This window comes from Primulina tabacum, chromosome 9 (assembly GCF_025594145.1).
Source record: "Primulina tabacum isolate GXHZ01 chromosome 9, ASM2559414v2, whole genome shotgun sequence".
Lineage (NCBI taxonomy): Eukaryota > Viridiplantae > Streptophyta > Magnoliopsida > Lamiales > Gesneriaceae > Primulina > Primulina tabacum.
In genome coordinates, this window is record NC_134558.1 from 7,348,089 (window position 1) to 7,369,171 (window position 21,083).

A 21,083-nucleotide genomic window follows, 5' to 3' on the forward strand; every position below is an offset into this window, starting at 1 on the left:
GATGGGCTAATTGAGTGTTCAGTTCATTCATTCACTATATTATTTTTCAGCAGCACTCTTAGCTGCTCTCTACTTATATCCTCAGTCTCTGACTTGAGCGTCGGAGGAGCTACGCCGGGAAACCTCCTGGCCCCCTTCTAACGGTCTTATTCGTGATTTCAGGCTCATGGTAATTTCGAAATTTGCGTCTAGACTAGTGACACTTGCTGGAATCGGACCCTAAATTTTCCGTAAGTATCAAAGTAGATTATCAAGGGATTTTATTCAATGCATTTGTTTCACAAAGCCAAAATTTTGGTCATAATAGGTGATCTATGTGTAAAACGACATGACTGTTCTATCTTCCGTCGTGCTGGGGCTGGCCATTGTGCTTCGGTTCAAAAAAGGTAGGCAACACACACATACATATGGGTGTCTGTGTGTGTGTGAGAGAGAGAGAGTGAGTGGGAGGGTGCAGTGATGGCTCACTTTATTGTGCTCAAATTCGATGCATTGCTGTAATTATTTCGCCACTGAGAACGAGGTTGAGTACTGTTAAAAAGGGGAAAAAAGGGCAGACCCCCCTTCAGAATTCCTCCTTTATCTCTCTCCTTGATTCTTGCATTGTCTTGTTCTTAAGTTGGTTCTCCTCTCATTCTTTTGTGTCATTCGCATTCGGGTCGATAAAGTTTGGGCTCTTAGCCTACATATTCCTCCTGTTGTCAAGTTTTTTGTGTAGGCCGTTTGTGTGTTCACTACAGAGGTATTTCATCGAGAAAAATTGATCTGATTGATGGGGTTCATGGCGAGGTGTTGGAAAACTTGATTGCTGAAGTTTGAAAGATTTTTTTAAAAAAATAAAATAAAATTTGGCAAGGCCCATTTGCGAATTTTTATTTTTGCATGGGGCTTGAAGCGTCGAAGCTAATGAAGATACAGAGAAGTGGTGAATTTTAAGGGGATCTTACCGGTGTTTTGGCTTTCCGGGTTCTCTTTCTTTGGAGTTGATTTTGGGGCAAAGATCGGATTTTTAGTAGAGGGGGAAGGCAGTAGTGTGTAGAGAGTGCTGTATGAAGAAATAGGAGGCACAATGAAAGATGAAAATACCAAGAAAAGCAAGGTTTTTGAAGCTTCTTTCCCTATTTCATTTTCTTGGAATGAAATGTGGTTTCAAATATATTATTTTGTATGCTGAAATGATTTTTGTTGGGTATTTTGAAGCTCTCATGGTCAAGGAAACTGATCAGAAAATGGTTTAATATCAAATGCAAAAACGTGGACTATGAAGCCGATGGAGCCCTTCATGGAGGTGTGTGCACAATTTTATTGAATAAGAGCGTATGATTTCCATGGGGTTAGGGATAATTTGGTTATGGGGTTGAGTTTCAATATTTGTTTTGTAGTTTCTGATTCTCTCTTCCTTTTTTGTTTTTAACATGGTATCGGCTGCTGAGAAATCCTATGAGAAGATACTAATGGTTTTTTTTTTTTTGTTCTCTTTGGCTTTTATAGGCTTGTCTTTCTGGTCATCGTAATAATCAAGTAAATTTTTTAAGCATTTTAATTAAGTTTTAAAATTATTTTCCTCCGACGCTGCTTGTTAGAAATGGAGGAAAGAAAATATCAATTGAATATGGGGAAATTCCAACTTCAAGGACCTATTGTTATTTTAAAATTTTCGAGATATGAAACTATGCAAAATTCAAATTGTAAATCGCTGCTTAATTTTGAGAAAATTAGGTGTTAATAATGATTTTCTCTTTCCGTGGGGATGAGGAGTGGAGGAACAGCTTCTCTGAAAGGGAACCATCTTCAATCAAGAAAAGTAGAACTGGTCGGTAGTATCATATTTCTAACTTTGAATTTACACTTCCAAAAGTTTGAAAATTCACAAGTCGTGTTCAAAGATTTAGTCTATGCTGTAAAATTACGTGTTCATACTAGTTTATTTATTCATCAACATGTTTTTCATACATTAGACCTTTAGATCATTTTTATGAGACTGGTTTTGAAGAGATTATCTGTCTTGGTTCTGCAGAAAATTCAACCAAAAATATGGAGCGGTCTTTTTCTCGTTCACGTTCTCGATCCAGGCGAGGGAGAGGTTATCTTGATCACCCTCAGATTATAAATGTTCAGAACTATAGGTTTGTATGATTAATCAACATTGTTCATTTCTTTCCTTTTAGTTGAAGTTGTTAAGTTTTCCGGTTCTTGGTTCAGTGTCTTCGCATCTACCTGGAATGTGGGAGGAAAATCACCATCGAGCAATATGAACTTAGATGGTTGGTTACATTCAGCACCTCCGGCTGACATATATGTACTTGGGTATGATTCTAAATTTGGATCCATGCTGAGAAATAACTAAATTTACTGTGTTCTTCTGAACTGAAGTTATTGTTCTTTCTGCTTTGTAGTTTTCAAGAAATAGTCCCTCTGAATGCTAGTAACATTCTTGGTGCCGAGGACAATGGTCCTGCCAAAAAGTGGCTTGACCTTATAAAAAGAACACTAAACAATGCTCCTGGCGCTTGTGGAGGCAATGTGTGCTATACACCGTCACCTATCCCTGATCCTGTTGCTGAGTGGAATGCGGATTTTGAAGGATCTACCAGGCATAAAGCCTCGACTTTCTTTCCTCGTAGATCCTTCCAGACACCACAAGGCTGGAGAATGGAGAACGACATGTCAACCCCACAACCTCGGCTGGACAGGAGGTTAAGTGTGTGTGACCGCGTAATTTTTGGTCATCGGACTAGTGACTTTGAGCCAAGTATGAGATGGGGTTACAGGCCAAGTGATTCTTCTTCTAGCCAGAGGCCAAGTGACTACTCCTCTGGTCATCGACCGAGCGACTACTCTTCAAGTCAGAGGCCAAGTGACTATTCTTGTGGTCAGAGGACAAGTGATTTCTCGAGATGGGGGTCGGATGAGGATTATTTTCCTGGGGAATCACCAAGTACAGTGCTGTATTCTCCAACGTCATACAGCACTTATGCACAGGGGGGAGATGCGTACACAATGCCTGGACATGCAAGATACTTTTTAGCTGCAAGCAAGCAAATGGTTGGTGTTTTTCTCACTGTTTGGGTTCGGAACGAGTTGCGGGAACATGTTCGGAATATAAAGGTTTCTTGTGTTGGCAGAGGATTGATGGGATATCTTGGTAATAAGGTAGTGATTTACCTTACAATGAGTCAGTTAAGTTTGCATTTAGACATTTCTTGAATAAATAAACTTAAAGGAAGTACCATTTTTTATTGCAGGGATCCATTTCCATTAGCATGTTGTTGCATCAGACCAGCCTTTGCTTTGTGTGCAGTCACTTGACATCTGGTCAGAAGGAAGGAGACGAGCTTCGAAGAAATGCCGATGTTGTGGAGATCCTAAGGAATACGAGATTCCCACGAGTCAATGGTATCTATGAAGAGAAATCACCAGAGACCATCCTTGAACACGAGTAAGATTCTCTGGCTTCAATGAAAACCCCTCATTTCACAATTTGATGAAGTGAATTCTCTCTCAACCCATTATCAATAACCAACCCCTCAGACGTATTCTTTTCTACTGTTGTCGGACAATGTGAAAATATAAGAGTTCAATTAAAAATTCTTGTTCTAACTATTGCTGTTTAATATCTTTTGGCTGTAGTCGAATTATTTGGATTGGAGACCTAAACTATCGAATTGCACTGCCATACCGATCAGCCAAAGCACTTATTGAAATGCAAAACTGGAGAGCATTATTAGAGAAAGATCAAGTACGATATCTTTTTATGTTTTCTGAAGTTCAGTTCTTGGAAATACTTAGTTTTATTTTGTTTGCTTATTTGGTAATACTGAATGAAAATTTCTTGTTCTTTCTTTTTTCCCTTACAGCTTCAGATTGAGCAGAGACGAGGTCGAGTATTTGATGGGTGGAGAGAAGGGAAGATATATTTCCCACCAACGTATAAGTATTCTCATAATTCAGACAGATATGCCGGTGATGATATGCACCCCAAAGAGAAACGAAGGACGCCTGCGTGGTAATAACCTATGACTATACTTGTTTCTGCAGTCATGATCTAAATTCTTGAATAATGGAAAAAATTGATTTAATCCTTGATGTATTATTCTGATATAAAATTATATATCCTCCGCTGAGTAAATTAAGGTTGATATTGATTCTTTTAAACCTGAAGGTGTGATCGAATTTTGTGGTATGGCACCGGGCTTCAACAATTGTCATACGTTTGTGGAGAATCCAGATTTTCAGATCATAGGCCTGTTTACAGTGTGTTTTGGGCAGAAGTCGAGTCAGTCCCCAATCGGTTAAGGAAAAGCATGAGCTATTCAAGCTCCAGAACCGACGCGGAGGAACTGTTCCCATACTCACATGGGGAACTGTTCCCATACTCACATGGGGAACTGTTCCCATACTCACATGGTTACACTGAACTCTGCTTTTTTTGAAGAAATTCTCATAAAGGTACACGATCTCCCTTGTTTTACTTCTTAATTCACCATAATTTCGAGTTTGACATCACGTTTTTGTCCTATATGACATATGGACCTTCATATGCGAATGCCATTCTAAAAATCCCTTGTGGTGCCGTTTCAAATTGGCAGTTACGAAAGGGATATTGTCAAGTGTTGCATTGAGTTGTCTTATCTTTTATGTTTCATAGGTCCCCATTTGCAGGATGCGATGGCTTTCAAGAACTCAAGATGGGGACATCCCTTCGCCCATTAACCGATAAAGGTGAGGCCCTTCTCTTTTTCGGTCCAAATTTTGCAGCAATTCTCTGTGGATTTTGTCTTATTTTCTTTCTCATCTTTCTGATCAGATGTACATATTTATAACCTTGACGACTAACTTCACACGGTGTCAACGCTACTTAGTCCGCACAACTTCTTACATTCCATTTTCAAGATTCACAATTTTCCCACGTACACCTCTACATTTCATACCAAGTTCGTATTTTTAGCCCTCCATTCACCAGGTACCATCACATTCATCTGCATCAACTTCCCAAAATCCGATATCATTTCATACTAATGAGCAAATAATTTTATTGCAGGATGCGGCAATTGTATGTAATCATTCAAGAAAGGGAATACAAGAATCCTGTCTTCACTTTGTTCGTTGATTCTGGAAATTCTTTATTTTTTAGATTCGAAAAAGGACTCTTGACAAAGGGGAGATTAGTTATGGTCAAAAAAATCCAACCCCTTGTTCACCTTTTAGCTTTAAATGAAGAGAGAGTTAACGTGATAGGAAAATTACAGCAGCATTATTTGATTTCTCTGTAAGAATGATTTGTGCTCTGTTTTATGCTAATGATTCTAAGCCGAAAAGTTGTTTTCTTGGTTTCCTCCCTTTTGTATATATATATATATGTATATGCTTTACTTTAGTCTGAAATTAAAGCAAAAGCAACTGAGACCAAAACAAACTGAGAAAAAGAAAGTCACAGACAGGTTCAGATATTGCTGGTTTATTTGGTGGGAGGCATGGCATAGGACTAGTTCCTTTCATTTGAAGAGACGCATGTCTTTTACATCAAATGTTAGTTATTCCAAGTCAGTTAAATTCTCATCTTTGTTGCATGTAGTTTTATTTTTTTATAATAGTATAAAGAGTTTCATATGGAGCAAAAGTGTTTTTAGAGCGCAAGTAAACTATTTAGTCAAGGTTGGTAAAGATGAAATTTGGAGAAATTTGTTTGCAATTGTCATATTTGCCAAAAAAAATCGTTCATTCAAAGACTTTTTGCAAGTTATGTTATAGTAAAAATTCGAAATCAACACAGTTGGTTCTACTTGTCGATGATCCACCTCGAATTAAAACTAACCCCATGATACCCACAGTCGATCTAATTACTTAGTTCGTATATCATGATACATGTATAATTCGGGTGATGCTAACGCGACATCCATAATTTATAAATTGTGAATCATGCAAGTCTTATGTGTGGTAACAACACTATAAATTGCACATTTGAGTCAAGATAGGCTATTCTAGCTTAGATAGATATCATCTCAAAATTCATAAAATATATACATATTATTGAATTCTATTTTTAATTTTAGTAGATATGGGAAAAAGAAATTTGAAGAATAAATATTGACAAAAACTTGTGTGAAACGGTCTCACAGGTAGTATTTTGTGAGACAGATCTCTTGTTTGTGTCATCTATAAAAAATATTATTTTTTATGTTATGAGTATTATTTTTTTATTGTGAATATCGGTAAGGTTGACCTATCTCACAGATAAAGATTCGTGAAACCGTGTCACAAGCAACTTTTCCTAAATATTTGTAATCTTAAATTTATGATTGGCTGAACATTAATTCCACGTAGGACATACAAAAAATGACGTGACATTCTCGTATGATTTCGAGACCTTAAACTGTGGAATTTCACTAAAATATTTTAGGATAAGGATTATGGTGCTTACCAATTCAGCGCGTGGCTGTCGCATGCACCAATGGCAGATTTCTTTATTGGCTCGTGAAGATGGATTAAATCATTGGTTGGGTTGTTCCAATTTATAAAGTTTAGTTTATATATTTAGTATTACAAATCCCTTTTATTAAATAAGAGTAAAATGGTAAATTATTTTATAAAATTTATTTTATAAAATATTTTTTAATTTGTGTGAAAACAAAAATATTCTTAAATGAGTGAGACTAAAGGAGTATTTTGGCCCACACGGAAAATTATTTGAAAGATAACAGTGAGAATGAAATTAAAAGAGAGCCAACTATAAAGATAAATATTTTGTGATCAAATTAAAATTTACTTAAATACAAATTAAGGGAAGGTCGTTATCTTATGAGATTAGTCAGACTGAGTTCAGACACCAGTGTTATAAAAAAAATACAAAAACTTGTGTGAGACGGTCTCACGTGTCGTATTTTGTGAGATAAATATTTTATTTGAGTCATCCATGAAAAAGTATTACTTTTTATGTTAAGAGTAGTACTTTTTATTGTGAATATCGATAGGATTGGCCTGTGTATCACTAATAAAGATTCGTGAGATCCTCTCACAAGAGACATACTCATAAAGAAAAAATATTATTTTTTACGAAGTAACATTTTTTTTTTATAATTTCAAGACTAATTTTATTGAAAAATAAATTTGTTTATCATGTATATTTTATATAAATCTAAACTGAAATGTATATAACATAAAATAACGAATAGACTAGCTTATAAAATTGCAAATTTTGCTTCTTCATCCCCTTCACCTATTGTTTGGTTGATTGACGGATTCCTATTTTTGTTGTCTGAGTTTAATGAACGATTTATCTTAATAAAATTACGGACTTATCCTTTTTTTAAAAATAAAAATAAAAAATAAAGTGAAAATAATGTCAGTGAGAAAAATAAAAATAAAAAACACATAGTAAAATGAAATTTTGGGGATCATATTTGAAATTTATTTTGATTAAATAATTTTTAATTTTTTCCTTTATTTCAAAAATTAACCTGCCTGAATCATAGCATAAATAATTAATTTGATTAATTTGTTAAAGTTCCACGCTGTGGATGTCTGCTTTGTCCGTTTGATGAAAGACAAGAGTGCGGATTGGAATCATAATTTCAATGTACCTAAATTAATATGTGACAGCCACTATATTATTATATAGTGGATTTTTTATTTTGTTCAGTTCTCATAATAATTAGGACCACCATGTACATGGCACACCACAAAATTTTAAATGGGCCATCCTCTTGAGGGACAAATGGCATTTCTAATCTGTTGGATTTCTTCATTTTGATCATCTTTGTTACCAAGTGTTAATCTTAGTCATATACATATTCTGATTTTTGAAAATTTTGGATCTTTTTTATTGCTTCATGTCAAAAAAAGATAAAAATTACCAAAAAAACTCAAAAAAAGCGGATTTACACTGAAATTTGACTTGACATAAGACAAAAATATAAAACAAACTAAAAATGCAGTTTCTCCTTAACGTTAGATATGATTTTGCAAGAAAGGTGCACTTATTAAATTTTAAGTAAAACTGATATTTTATAAATAATTACATATAAAATTGTAGTTTTTTTATTCATGCGAAAATGTTTTTACTCGGTCTTTGTTAAGATAAAATTTGAATCTAAGTTTAGATGATTATAAACTAAACTAGTCCGACTTAAGCTAAATTGATAAATGTATATCATCCAAGAAGCTTATTGAACTGAACTGACAAGACTATCGCTGAAAGTTCATCAAGCCAAATCAAACATGCTCTGCTCAAATACAATGATACAAGATGAGATGGACAGACAAACCGTGCAGTCTAATTAAACTGAACTGACAACATTGTCTAAATACAACTAAAAGTTATTTCTATTAAATATTTTATTGTTATAAGCAAGGACATAATAAAGGATCTGTTGGAACTTTTCAAGTTTGCAATCTTGATTTTGATGTTAACAAAACTTGTTATTGTGTTTCTAACATATTTACTCAAGTGTGAAGTTGCAAACACAAGAAGCAAGCTGAAACTGAATTTTGCACAAACTGAATTTCTGACGAGCTTCGGTATTTTGATTATATCTCTCAATTGGATTATCCAAATGACAATCCGCCAACTAGACTGATTAGAAAACTCAATTTGTAACAAATCGTATTTCACGTCAGTTGGGCAAAATCGGATGTTATCATGGTCTAACTGATCGCTCAATTACCAAACTGATCACACGAAAATAGCAATCAGGTGAGTTTGAGCAGCTGCGGTATTTTTGTCACATCTCTCAGTTCGGTTATCGAAATGAAGCGATTCAGTATGCGTTGTAAAGATAAGACGATGATCTACAAATCATCTTCTGAAGTCAAAGTCTGAATCAAAGCTTAAGATGCTGATAAATGACGATGAAGTTACTGGTTTCGCACAAACTGAAATCAGCTAGGCTGATTTCAGCACACCAGCTGAAACTGAACCAACTGCTGACCAGCTGACCGACCAACTGAACTGAACCAGCTGCTGACCAACTGAAACTGAACCAGACCAGCTGAAGACCAGTTGAACCAGACCAGCTGAACTGAACCAGCTGAAACTGAATCAGACCAGCTGAAGACCATTTGAACCAGACCAACTGAACCAGTTGAATTGATTGACAAGTTGACCAGAGTTGACCAGTCGAGAAAATGTCCAGCAAGACGAATTTGACCGTTGCAATTTCAGAAACAGTACAGAAACTTTCCAACGGTCATATTCTTGTGTCGAACGTATATATCAGTGTTGGAGCCTATAAATACCACATATTGAAGATCAAACAACAGCTTTTGATGTGGATTCAAAGAATGGGCAGTTAGCATGAAGATATCAGCTAGTTGAGAGCACAAGCCCTTGTGTGATGATACATTTGAGATATACACTGTAAATGATAAATTCCTTACACACAATCACTCACACATATACAAGAGAATTGAACTTCAAAGATTAGTTGAATGAGTCTTGCACAAAGACAATAAACTTGTGTATGTAGTCTTTGCATATGAGACATTAAACAATATGCTGATTGTGAGGTGCTGCCTACAATCTTGAGTGCTAGGAGTTCTAGTTGGGTGCTGCCCTTTCGGATCGGGTTTGTACAAAGAGTTGTATAAATCAAAGTCTTCTAGTGGATACTTCCCAAGGGGAAGAAGGGGTGACGTAGGAGTGTTTGAAATCTCCGAACATCCATAAACAAATTCGTGTCTATTTGTTTATTGCATTTGCTTATCATTTTCACTGTTTTTAAAGATGCATTGTTGAAGCATTTTATGTGTTCTTCAAATATCAAAATATTGTATACCAAGTGTTTGATAAAATGCTTCAACTGAATATTTTTACTCATTCAACTTGTATATATTTTAAATGGTTTACAAAATATTTAATCGGTTTATACGAAGGATTATTTCGAGTATCTTCCGCTTGGTTTTTAACCAAACTCGATTTAATTCATCGGTGTTCAATATTTTAAGAACCGAGCTATTGTAGCTCAATGATTACCCCCCTAATCGATCCCAACAGGATCCATTGGTTATTCTTTTCAGCCAGTGTCCAAGAAATTTAAATTGGTCGATACTATTTTTGGAAATGCGACAAGGATATGCGGCACCTTATGCATAATTTTTTGACATCCAATACATCTGTGAGTACCATATCTATTTATTATCGTTGGAGACCAACACCTATAAAAGATAATGCATCAGAATTGCAGATGAGGATTGTTACATTGATTAGTATTAAGCATTCTCTATCTCAACATCTCTGAAAAGATTCGTATTCAAGCTGATATTGAACATTCTTAAAAGTTTCTTATTAGATCACCTTGAGGATCACTTTGTCCACACTCTGCTCCCACTTATCATTTGGATACACAAACTTAGATGTTTAGTTAGAATCGTTGTAACTCTCAGAAGTTAGTTTATGAACAGATTGAAATTTGTTGAAGTAGTTGCTAGGAGTTTTAGCTCATTAGGTTGGTAAACCAAGCTGAAGTGAATTTGTAGAAAGAGTTGTACCGATCAAATATTCTAGTTAAATTCTTCTGGAAATAGAATAAGAAGAGACGTAGAAACTTCATCTTCGAACTTCCATAAAAAAATCACCGTCCCTATTTACTCACAGTCTTTTATTTTATCTTATATGATCTGATCTAAGTATTTAATATCCACTTTGTATTTTGAGTTTTTTCCGCACTGATCTGTTTAGTTGCTCTTATACGTAGCTTTGATTGGAAAATCAACTTGAGCTGCTCATATAGCTTGAGTTATCTCATCTGTCAGTTTGATTTTATAAATCTTATTCACCCCCTCTAAATTTCTTTTTCGATCCTAACAAGTGGTATTATAGTGGATTTTTTCTATCTCTGAATATTTAATATACTCTTAACTTCATTTAATAAGATCCTTATGTTTTCAAAAGAAGAGTATGATGACTGAAAGATTCAAATTCATGCATATATATCGTACAAGATGATTATATGTGGTACATCATCATAGACGAACCAATGATAATCATGAAATCAAACATAGCTGTGGCTGTCACAGAAGGTGCTCTCCAAATGGTAGAAAAATCAAGGATGGAATGGAATGCCGAAGATAAAAAGAAAGCAATCTAGACAACATAGCCAAAGATATCCTTTATAAAAGTTTATCTAAGAATATGTTCAGTAAAATTAAAACTTGTTCAACAGCTAAGGAGATACGAGAGAAGCTCACTGAACTCTGTGAAGGTATGATCAGACTAAAGAAAACAAACTGATGGTGGCTATTCAAAAATTTGATAACATCAGAATGAAGATCGGAGAAACAATGAATGAGTACGATGAAAGATTCAACAACATAGTGATTGAGGTTGCTGTTCTTGGAAAGAAATACAAAAACAAAGATGTTGCACTTAAAGTGATGAGAGCCTTATCAAGAGAATGAGACATGAAGACTATAGCTATGCTGGAATCAAAAGATCTGGGAAAAATTGAACTGCATGATCTGTTTGTTGATCTTAAGCTTATGAGTTCGATCTAGGAACTAGAAATGAGGAAGAACGAGCGATCTCACAACCAACAAAAACTCTTGTTATAACAGAAGAGTCTCCATCAAAACCTGTTGATTAACTAGCAACGATGTCATGTCACAATTTGTGAAGTTCTAGAACTTCATAAGGAATAATCATAGCAATATTCAAAATTTTAATAAGAAGAATAACTACAAGAAAGAATCAAACTCTTATAATCAAGCTTGTTTTAATTGTGGCAGAACATGCCACTTCATTGCTGAATGTACCGGACCAAAAAAGAATGAGAAGAAGTCATTCAAAAAGAGAAAATCCATAGATGATAAAAAGTCTTTCAAAAAGAAAAGAGAACTAAAAGCAAGTGGCAAAAGAAACCAAAAGAAAGTGGGTTGAGTAAGACTCAGACTTAAACACCACTAGTTCAGATGATGCTTCCAGTGAAAGCGATGAGGAGTCAGTCAAGTGTCTGATGATGATCTGGAATCTAATCTTGATGATGTATTTGACTTTGCTTCTGATGAATTTACGCAAGATGACTTAGTCTGTGAATTAAATGAGATGGTTATGGAGTACAAAAGACTTTTGCAAACATTCGAAAAACTCAAGGTAGAAAACAAATGTTTCACAGATAAGTTCAGCAATCAGATTGCATTTAGTCTGATGAGTTGGACCATCCGAAGAAAAAAGTGAATCTTCTAATAACTGAAAATAAAAACATGCAATATGAGGTTCCAGTAATAATGATTGAAAATAAAAGGTTGAATAATCTAGTCAACACTTGGATAAATTCTTCTGTTTCACTTGGAAAGATGCACAAAGGTCAAAAGCAAGCTGGTGACATATCTGGCTTAGGCTTGGAAAATAATGACTGTAGTTTTTCTGAAACAAGAACTCAGTTGTGTCTGGAGAAATAAAAATCTAAATTCATAATTTTTGTCATATCCAGCACAATATATGAACATTTAGATCCAGAAATTCAGAATAGTCATCTTGTTTTTCAAAAGAACAAAGATTACATCAAGAGCTTAGATATGTAGAAACTGAAAGTTCAAAGTCAGGATGGCTAAAAAACATTCTTAGCAAGAATTTTTATGGTCCCAATTTTAAATCGAGTTGGTCTGATAAGAGTTATGCCAGACATAATTTTATTAAGGTCAGACTATAAGTGAAAAGGAGTCGAGCTACTCGATCGAGATTGAGCTCGTGTGGAGTTCGACTAGCTCGAGCCCGTAATGAAGTCGAGCTCGAGTAATTTCTGAGTCTGCTCGAGTAGCTTGCGAGCTACTCGAGTATGTATATATAATTTTTATAAATTTATATATACATACATATATTTGTATATATATTTATAAATTTATTTATTTATATATATAAATATTAATTATATTTTAAAATAAAAACATTTTAAAAAATAAAAAAATCTCGAGCTCGAGTAATTCGATACAATGTCAAGTAAAGATCAAGCTTGAAAATTACTACTTGAGTTGATTTGAGATCGAGTTCGAGCAGTTGAATTTTTTTTCGAGACGAGCTCGAGTTAAAACGTCCCTTATTTTTTAACTTTAAAATCCTACTAATTTTTTTTTTTTTTGTAATCATAAAACAAACACTAATTTAAAATAATTCAACATTTATAAATTTTAAATGCATAAAAATTCATAAATCGTCAACAACCAAAATCATACGTCAACATTTAAAATAATCCAAAACTAGATTTCAAAATAAAACATAAAATCTCTAAATAAATCATCCTCAAAATATTTACGTAAAAACTTTAGATACTAAATAAGTGAGGAAAATAAAGTCCCTCAAGAGTGTACTGTCGGACTCGATCCACTCAAGCGTCAGCGCCTCCCTCAAAATCGTCCTCACCTGCAACCATCCAAACTTAGTGAGTCTAATAATTCAGCACGTTCTAACCATACGTAGCAAATAATACATATACAGGCATATGCATTAAAATCATAATTTTACTTAAAATAAGCTAGTATGTGTAAGCGTAAGTATCATAAATCATTAAATCGTAATGCTTTCCATCATCGTATATCATTTTGGGTGAATTTTGATCCTTGAAATTAACTAACTGTAATCGTATCATCACGTGATCGACTGATCAGTCTTAGCTCACCAATGTACATGGGGGCGGGGGGTGTCCGCAACTCTCGTCACTGGGCCTCGGCCAAAAGTGGAAATTCGATCGTCGACCTCGCTTTGGGGCCTTCTCCCATAAACGAGATCCCTCTGAGCCTTTTTCCTCACGATATTCTCAATCATATCATATTTGTCACAGTCAATTTACATCCTTCAAAATATTTTACTTTCTTTTTATTCATAAAACATCGTATCTTTCAAAACTCGTAAAATAACATTTTTCAGGAAAAGTCGTACATCTGTAGCATATATCGTAAAATATCATATTTACATCATAAACATTTTAAAATATAATTTGTCATATATTATCATTTTACCCCTTGACTTTAAAAATCACGATTTTGACTTTTTCTCACTTTTATTGACTCGAGCATATCCCAAATAATCATATAAGCTTAAATTTGACTTCTATAATTTTTCTTAGACGTAAACCCGAACATTTCGATTCAATGACTTAATAACTAAACAGTAAAGCGTTTTAAAGCCGAATTAATTCCAAATTTAATATTTTATTCCCAAACTTTAATGATGGATTTTTCATATCTAAGCTACCCCTCTGAGCCACGAACTAGCCCCCGTGAACCATCGTTCGAGCCCAAACTCTTTCCTCAGCCAAAACATAACCCTATCAATCCCTAAACTACTCGACTCGCCCAAACCACGAGCCACCACCGAGCCACCTGGACCATACTTGACCCACACCATCCTGGACTGTAACGCCCCAGATTCGACGACTGTCCTCACTGTATCAAGACGAGTCTTTCCAGCGTGCTTATGTCCTCACTCACACGCAGCATGGGAAACTTCCCAAGAGGTCACCCATCCCAAAATTGTCCCAAGTCAAGCACGCATAACTTTGGAGTTCTTATGTGATGAGCTACCGAAAAGAAGATGCACCTTCGTGATATGAGTAGTACAAATCAAATCTTTTAAGCCCTCTTTAACTGTACAGTCCATTACATTGAACAGTATCGGAATCACTCTCATTCCCATGTGGGTCGATTCATTCATGTTCCCTCCACCTAGAAGCCTGCCACGCTTAACTTTGGAGTTCTTATGTGATGAGCTACCGAAAAGAAGATGCACCTTCGTGATATGAGTAGTACAAATCAAATCTTTTAATCCCTCTTCAACTGTACAGTCCATTACATTGAACAGTCTCGGAATCACTCTCATTCCCATGTGGGTCGGTTCATTCATGTTCTCTCCACCTAGAAGCCTGCCAAGAGCCGCTCATTGTCCATGCAACTGATGGCACCGACGATCACCTCCCGCCCTCTTCGGCCCCGGGCCTCACATGGACCATACCTGCCCAAGCCGTGACCCAGCGCACCAGCCCCTAGTCCCTGTAACCAAACGCGTGCACATCTCCTCACCTCTATTCCACAAGTCGCAGCTTACACCAACCCGAGCCACCTTGGACCACAGGCTGCCCCAGACCACGTCCCGACCCCGAGCCATCCTCCTCAGACCCTACTGGACCACACCTGACCAACACCGAGCCACACGCAGCCTCCCTCAAGCCTCGTGCACCCTCGCATATGCCTAGAGCTCGTGGACTTCACCAGCTTCGAGTCACTGATCCAGCCAACCTAGGAACCCCTATAGGACCACACCAGACCTTGTTGAGCCAGAGCCTGACCGGCCCTAAACCTAAACACAGCCCCTCGCCTAGCCTCCCATCGCCGAGCCCTAATCCTCCATGAAAACCCAAGCCTGTATCCTTAACCATGCACGACTCCTCTTGATCATGTAAAACCTTCATATCATCCCTTAATCGACACTTTTCCTAGCCCTTTGATGTCTTACATTGTCGGTGTACCCATTAGTCGAATCGTTGACAAATATACGTCTAATGTTAAATAATTTGATCTAAATAATTTTTCATGCTTCCAAACAAAAAATCATGAATAATATGATTTGAATGGTGCAAAATAAAGGTTTATAAGTATGTATTTGCGTTAAAAATGCCCGAATATTCGATCGTTGGCGTGAGTTGCGAAGGAGAACGAACGACGACGAACGACCTTGAAATTTTCTCTCAAATTTTCGAAAATCCTTGAGTGTGTGATGTGTGTGTATGTCGGCTGCTACGAGTCCCAAGAACCCTAGTTTTTGCTTTTTAAATTTTCGAGTTTTAGTGTTTAAAAGTTAGGGTCTTTGAGGCTTTAAGTTTAGGAATAATTAGACTCAACAATCTTAGGTAAATTAAGCCCATTAAGACCTATTTAATTGTAAATAAAAGTTTACAAAAATTCCTTTTCAAAAATAATAATTTTTGAGCCTTAAAAAGTCTTTCATTTGACTAAAACCGGCCTCCCGGATTAATTAGGGCTCGACTCGTAAAATAATTTGGACTCCAGAATTTTTTTAAAAATTTAATCCTAATTAGTCATATTATCGAGCATTAAAAATATTTATCGAAAAATATTTTCACCTTGGTCGTCTCCAGTCTCCTTTCCCCAGCGTATTATCGAATATCCGGTTAAAATATTTACTTCTAGCATTACAAAGTTTGAAAAGTAGTTTCAGGCAGAATGGAGGGTTCCTGCCCGGTCGTGGTCCAATTTCATGAAATCATGCAAATCTAAACATTTAATCATGTAATATGTATCATTTAAGCTTTTAAAATCATTTAAATAAAGCAATTAAGCAATTTAAATCATTTTCATGTGTGTGGTTTACGCGAGTTGATTTTTGGACGTTACAAATCCTCATCTCCTTTATAAATTTTGTCCTCGAAATTAAGACTTACCGAATAACTCTGGGTAGAGACTCCTCATCTCTGTCTCGGTCTCCCAAGTAGCTTCTTCCTCCGAGTGATTCAGCCACTTGACCTTGACCATTTTTATCATCTTGTTTCGCAGCCTTCTCTCCTGTCTGCCCAAGATTGAGTAAGCATCTCCTCATAAGACAGGTTCGATGTAAGCTGTAGTGGCTCGAAATTTAGTACATGTGAAGGGTTTGACATGTACTTGCAGAGCATCGATACGTAGAAGACATTGTGAACTCCTGCGAGACTAGGTGACAATGCCACTCGATATGCTAATGCTCCCACTCTATCGAGTATCTCGAATGGTCCGATGAATCTTGGACAGAGTTTGCATTTCTTGCCAAATCTCATAACATCTTTCATAGTTGCTATCTTTATAAATATGTGGTCACCGACTGCAAACTCAAGATCTCGTCTTCTTTTATCCGCGTAGCTTTTTCGTCGACTCTGAGCGGTCTTCATCCTGTCTCGGATCTTGGCGACTATATCCGTAGTGTGCTGAACTATCTCGGGTCCCATCGTAGCTCTTTCTCTTACCTCATCCCAATGGATGAGCGATCTACATTTCCTTCCATAGACTGCCTCGTATGGAGCTATGCCTATGGACGACTGATAACTTTTGTTGTAAGTGAACTCCACTAAAGGTAGCTTCGGTTCTAAAATCTATATGACTCTCTCAGACTGACCGTCTGTCTGAGGATGAAATGGTTCCCAAGGCTGCATGCAAGCTCTTCCAGAATAATGACGTGAATCGTGTGTCTCGGTCCGAAACTATAGAAACTAGAATTCCATGCAGTTTGACTATCTCTCAAATATACAGCTCCGCGTACTGCGTCAAGGAGAAAGTCGTCTTCACCGGTAGGAAATGTGCTAACTTAGTAAGAGGGTCCACTATTACCCAAATGGCATTGAATCATTTCACCGTCTTTGGCAAACCTACCACAAAGTCTATAGTGATGTTCTCCCACTTCCACTCGGGAATGAGAAGTTGTCGGAGCATTCCCTCCGGTCTTTGATGGTCTGCCTTCACTTGTTGACACGTCAAGCATTTGGATACGAAGTGCATAATATCTCGTTTCATACCCGACCACCAATATAAGAGCTGCAGGTCCCTGTACATTTTCGTACTTCCGGGGTGTATAGAATAAGGGGTACGATGGACTTCTGCATAATTTCAACTCTAAGTGAGTCCCCGCTATGAACCCATAGTCGACCTTGATAATTGACAATGCCGTCATCGACTGAATATAACATTCTACCTTTTGATTCTCTGCAGTTGCTCATCGTTAGACTGTCCGGCTCAAATTCTATCTCGCAGAGTAGACTGTATTGTTAAAGTAGCGAGATTAGGGGTCTTTCCCCTAACATAAAATTCAAGATCAAACATATGAAGTTCCATTTGTAGAGGTTTCTACACTGATAATTGGGCCAAGACTGTCCATTTTCTGCTAAAAGCGTCCGCAACTACATTAGCTTTACCGGGATGATAGCTAATGTCACAATCATAGTCCTTTACAAGTTCTAGCCATCTCCTTTGTCTTATCTTCAAATCTTTTTAGGTGAAGATATATTTTAGACTTTTGTGGTCCGTAAAGATCTTGCATTTCCCACCATATAGGTAGTGTTTCCAAATTTTGAGTGCAAATACGACTGTTGCAAGTTCAAGGTCATGCTTCGAATAATTTTTCTCGTGGACTTTCAACTGTCTAAATGTGTACGCTATGACCCGATTGTGTTGCATGAGAACTGTGTCCAGTCCTAGCTTCGAAGCATCTGTATATAACAAATATTCCCCTTGTTCTGTCGGCATAGCTAGAACTGGCGCAGTAGTGAGTGCTTGCTTCAACTGATAAAAACTGTCTTGACACTCCGATCCCCATACAAATTTCGCATTCTTCTTCGTCAAGTATATCAAGAGTAATGCAATGGAAGAAAAACCATTGATGAACTTGCCATGCTATCCAGAAGAACCCAATAAACTAAGGATTTATGTTACACTTTTAGGCACTGACCACTCTTTAACTATCTCAACCTTAAATGGGTCGACTTCTATTCCTTCACTCGAAATGATGTGGCCTAAGAATGCCACATTCTCTTGCCAAAACTCGCACTTGCTGAACTTTGCATATAATTTCCGATCTGATAATACTTGCAATGTCGTCTTCAAGTTCTGATCATGCTCCTCTCGACTCTTGGAATAGATCAAAATATCATCGATGGTGCCTCTTTCTTTGTATCTCCCACTCAATATCTTTTAGCGACTGCTCTGCCCTGAAGGCCCTCGTAATTGCATCATTATAACTTGTCAGATCTCCTAACAGCACATCCCAGCACACAGTAGTCCTAAGACCATCTAGAAAGTGTCTCATCTTCTCAGCAGCGTCATTTGCGATTAGGGGCACAAAGAAAGAACCCCTATTGAACTTATTGACAAACTCAACAACAGACGAATCCCCCTGGCAGAGACTCGTAAACTCTCTTTTCAACCTTGAACGGACATCGGTGGTGAAATACTTCTCAAAGAATACCCTCTCAAAGCCCTCCCAAGTCAATGTCGCCAGATTCAATCCTTGCTCCACTCCATCCCACCATAAGGAAGCGTCGTGATGGACCGGTTCGGGCACCTATGAGGTGCTTCAAACAAAATATTCTCAACGTGCTGCAATAGCTCTTGTTCTAAGAATGTATACACCGATAAATTAGATCGAGTTTGGTTTTAAATTAAGCAGAAAACACTCGAAGTAATCATTTGTTAAGAAAAACTGATAGATTTTTAAAAAGACGTTCAGCTTGTGTGAACTGATCGACTAAAATACAGAGAATCAGTTCTGGCTTCTATCAGTTCAGCTATGGTTCATAGCTGAACTGATATCAGTTGAACTGATCAAATAAGTTTAAAACACAGTTAAACAGTTAATACAAAAGATATGTTTATGGAAGTTCGAAGACTAAAATTGCTCCTACGTCACCCTTTCTACCAACTCGGGTAGGATCCACTAGAAGACTTTGATTTATTCAACACTTTGTACAAACCCACCCAGCTTAGGACTTACCCACTACCTAACTGAACTCATAATCTAGACTGAAGGCATCACCTTCCAACCAATACTTGTTTAACGTCTGTGTGTCAAAGACTACATCTACAAGTTTTACATCTTGTGCAAGACGGTATATGAGTGGAGGTGAGTGTTGTGTGTGTGAGAATTGATCTCTTAAAACTACCCGAAAGTGTTCTCACACACTGAGGAAAATATGCTTCTAAAACTAAGCTGATAACACATAGAAGTATTCCCTCTGGGCTAATTGCTTCTTTAAAGCTGATATGCAATAAGCATGTCCTTTTTTTCTCGCTTGTTTTTTGCCTCTCTGAATTTGTTGATGGTCTTAGTCTGTATTTATAGCAGTAATGCAACTGTACATCAAGACGCATCACATGTGACCGTTGCAACTTGATTGTGTTCCTTGAAATTTGTGTCTCGACTTTTTCGACAGCAATTCTGGAACATTTTGTCTTTAAGATTTGCTGCAACGTCTATTATTGTACTATTGATAGTACAGATGATTTTGTACCTTTTTACACAGCTGGATCCCATAGAATAAGCTTGTCGAGTTCTGAAACTCATTGGTTCTAACTGATGTTCTGAACTGGTTCGTTAAACTGATCTTTAATAGGGCTCGTGAAATCAGTTGACTCATCAGTTGAACTGATTTCACTCTTTCAGTTAACTAGTCATCTGGGTTCTTCATAAGTTGAGTTCTTCATCAGCTGGCCTGGCTTCTGAAGGTCTTCTGCTGAACCACCTTTTAGCTGGACATTCAGTTGAACCAGTTCAGTTCGATTAATCAGTTGGCACTTTCAGTTTGCATTCTTCGATAGCTTCAGTTACGTTCAACTAACTGCCCACTTAGGTAAAATCATTAGTAACAAAATAAAAAGTTTTATTAACATCAAATCAAGTAAGATTGTGAAATGTTCCAACAATCTCCCCCTTTTTGATGATCACAAAACTTTATTAGTTAAAGCGATTAAAAAAATTTAAATAATTTTGAAATTTAAATGATTGATCAGTTAAAGCGATTTAAAATCAAATTTTTAAAATAATTTTAAAGCAATTTTAAAATAATTTAAATCAGTTAAAAAAAATTAACCGATTCTTCCCCTTTGTGAGAATCAAAAACCTAAAAAAATATTTCATTTCAAGGGATAAGAAAGCTCCCCCTCAATAACTGAATTTAAAATCGGGTTGAAAACGAGTTTAAAACATTTTCAGTTCGAGGGAAATAAAGCTCCCCCTCATTAACTGAATTGAAAACTCCTCTTTTAAAAATAATTATCTATGCCAAAATTTAGTAGCTTTAATCATTCAAGCAGTTCAGACAAGAAATTTGAAAGAATCAGTTCAATCACATAGAAAAATAATTGGATAAACATGATGTTTATTTAAACAAATAGATCTCCCTTTTATTATACATTTAAGTACACCATCAGTTATAAGGGAAAATTGTTATTACAATAGTACATTTTAAACAACATCAAATATCAATCAATTTATGCATGACAGAACTGAATATACTAACAACTGGTTGTCTTGAACTCTTGAAGTGCTACAACGATCTTGAGTCTTCGTGCCAGACAAACAGATAGCTGCCTTGGACATGATCTCTGTGTTGTCAAACTGG

At 36.5% G+C, this 21,083-nt stretch overlaps 2 protein-coding genes across 3 annotated transcripts; one reads left to right on the plus strand and one right to left on the minus strand.

Annotated features, from left to right (window-relative positions):
- The first annotated feature begins 431 nt into the window (after nt 1-431).
- Nucleotides 432-5,108, plus strand: LOC142504562 (type IV inositol polyphosphate 5-phosphatase 7-like). 2 transcript variants are annotated; one of them, XM_075617419.1, is made up of 13 exons: nt 432-1,099; nt 1,201-1,290; nt 1,720-1,813; nt 2,018-2,126; nt 2,203-2,307; nt 2,397-3,153; nt 3,246-3,439; nt 3,631-3,739; nt 3,858-4,006; nt 4,163-4,449; nt 4,663-4,722; nt 4,808-4,963; nt 5,042-5,108. In XM_075617419.1, the coding sequence occupies exons 1-10, from the start codon at nt 1,070-1,072 to the stop codon at nt 4,431-4,433; spliced, it is 1,908 nt and encodes a 635-aa protein (XP_075473534.1). In that variant the 5' UTR covers nt 432-1,069; the 3' UTR covers nt 4,434-4,449; nt 4,663-4,722; nt 4,808-4,963; nt 5,042-5,108. The 2 variants fall into 2 exon arrangements, with proteins under 2 accessions (XP_075473534.1, XP_075473533.1); XM_075617418.1 differs by lacking the exon at nt 1,720-1,813 and having other exon boundaries at nt 435-1,099; nt 1,201-1,288.
- An 11,373-nt stretch (nt 5,109-16,481) lies between these two features.
- On the minus strand, nt 16,482-16,922 carry LOC142556895 (uncharacterized). The gene has a single exon (XM_075668390.1). The coding sequence runs from the start codon at nt 16,920-16,922 to the stop codon at nt 16,482-16,484; it is 441 nt and encodes a 146-aa protein (XP_075524505.1).
- Nucleotides 16,923-21,083: the final 4,161 nt, after the last annotated feature.

Coding starts and splice junctions, on each gene's coding strand:
- LOC142504562 (XM_075617419.1), top strand. CDS start 1,070: ATGAAAGATGAAAATACCAAGAAAAGCAAG. Junction 2,127..2,202: donor ATAAATGTTCAGAACTATAG/GTTTGTATGATT, acceptor TTCTTGGTTCAG/TGTCTTCGCATCTACCTGGA. Junction 2,308..2,396: donor GCTGACATATATGTACTTGG/GTATGATTCTAA, acceptor TCTGCTTTGTAG/TTTTCAAGAAATAGTCCCTC.
- LOC142556895 (XM_075668390.1), bottom strand. CDS start 16,922: ATGGGACCCGAGATAGTTCAGCACACTACGGATATAGTCGCCAAGATC.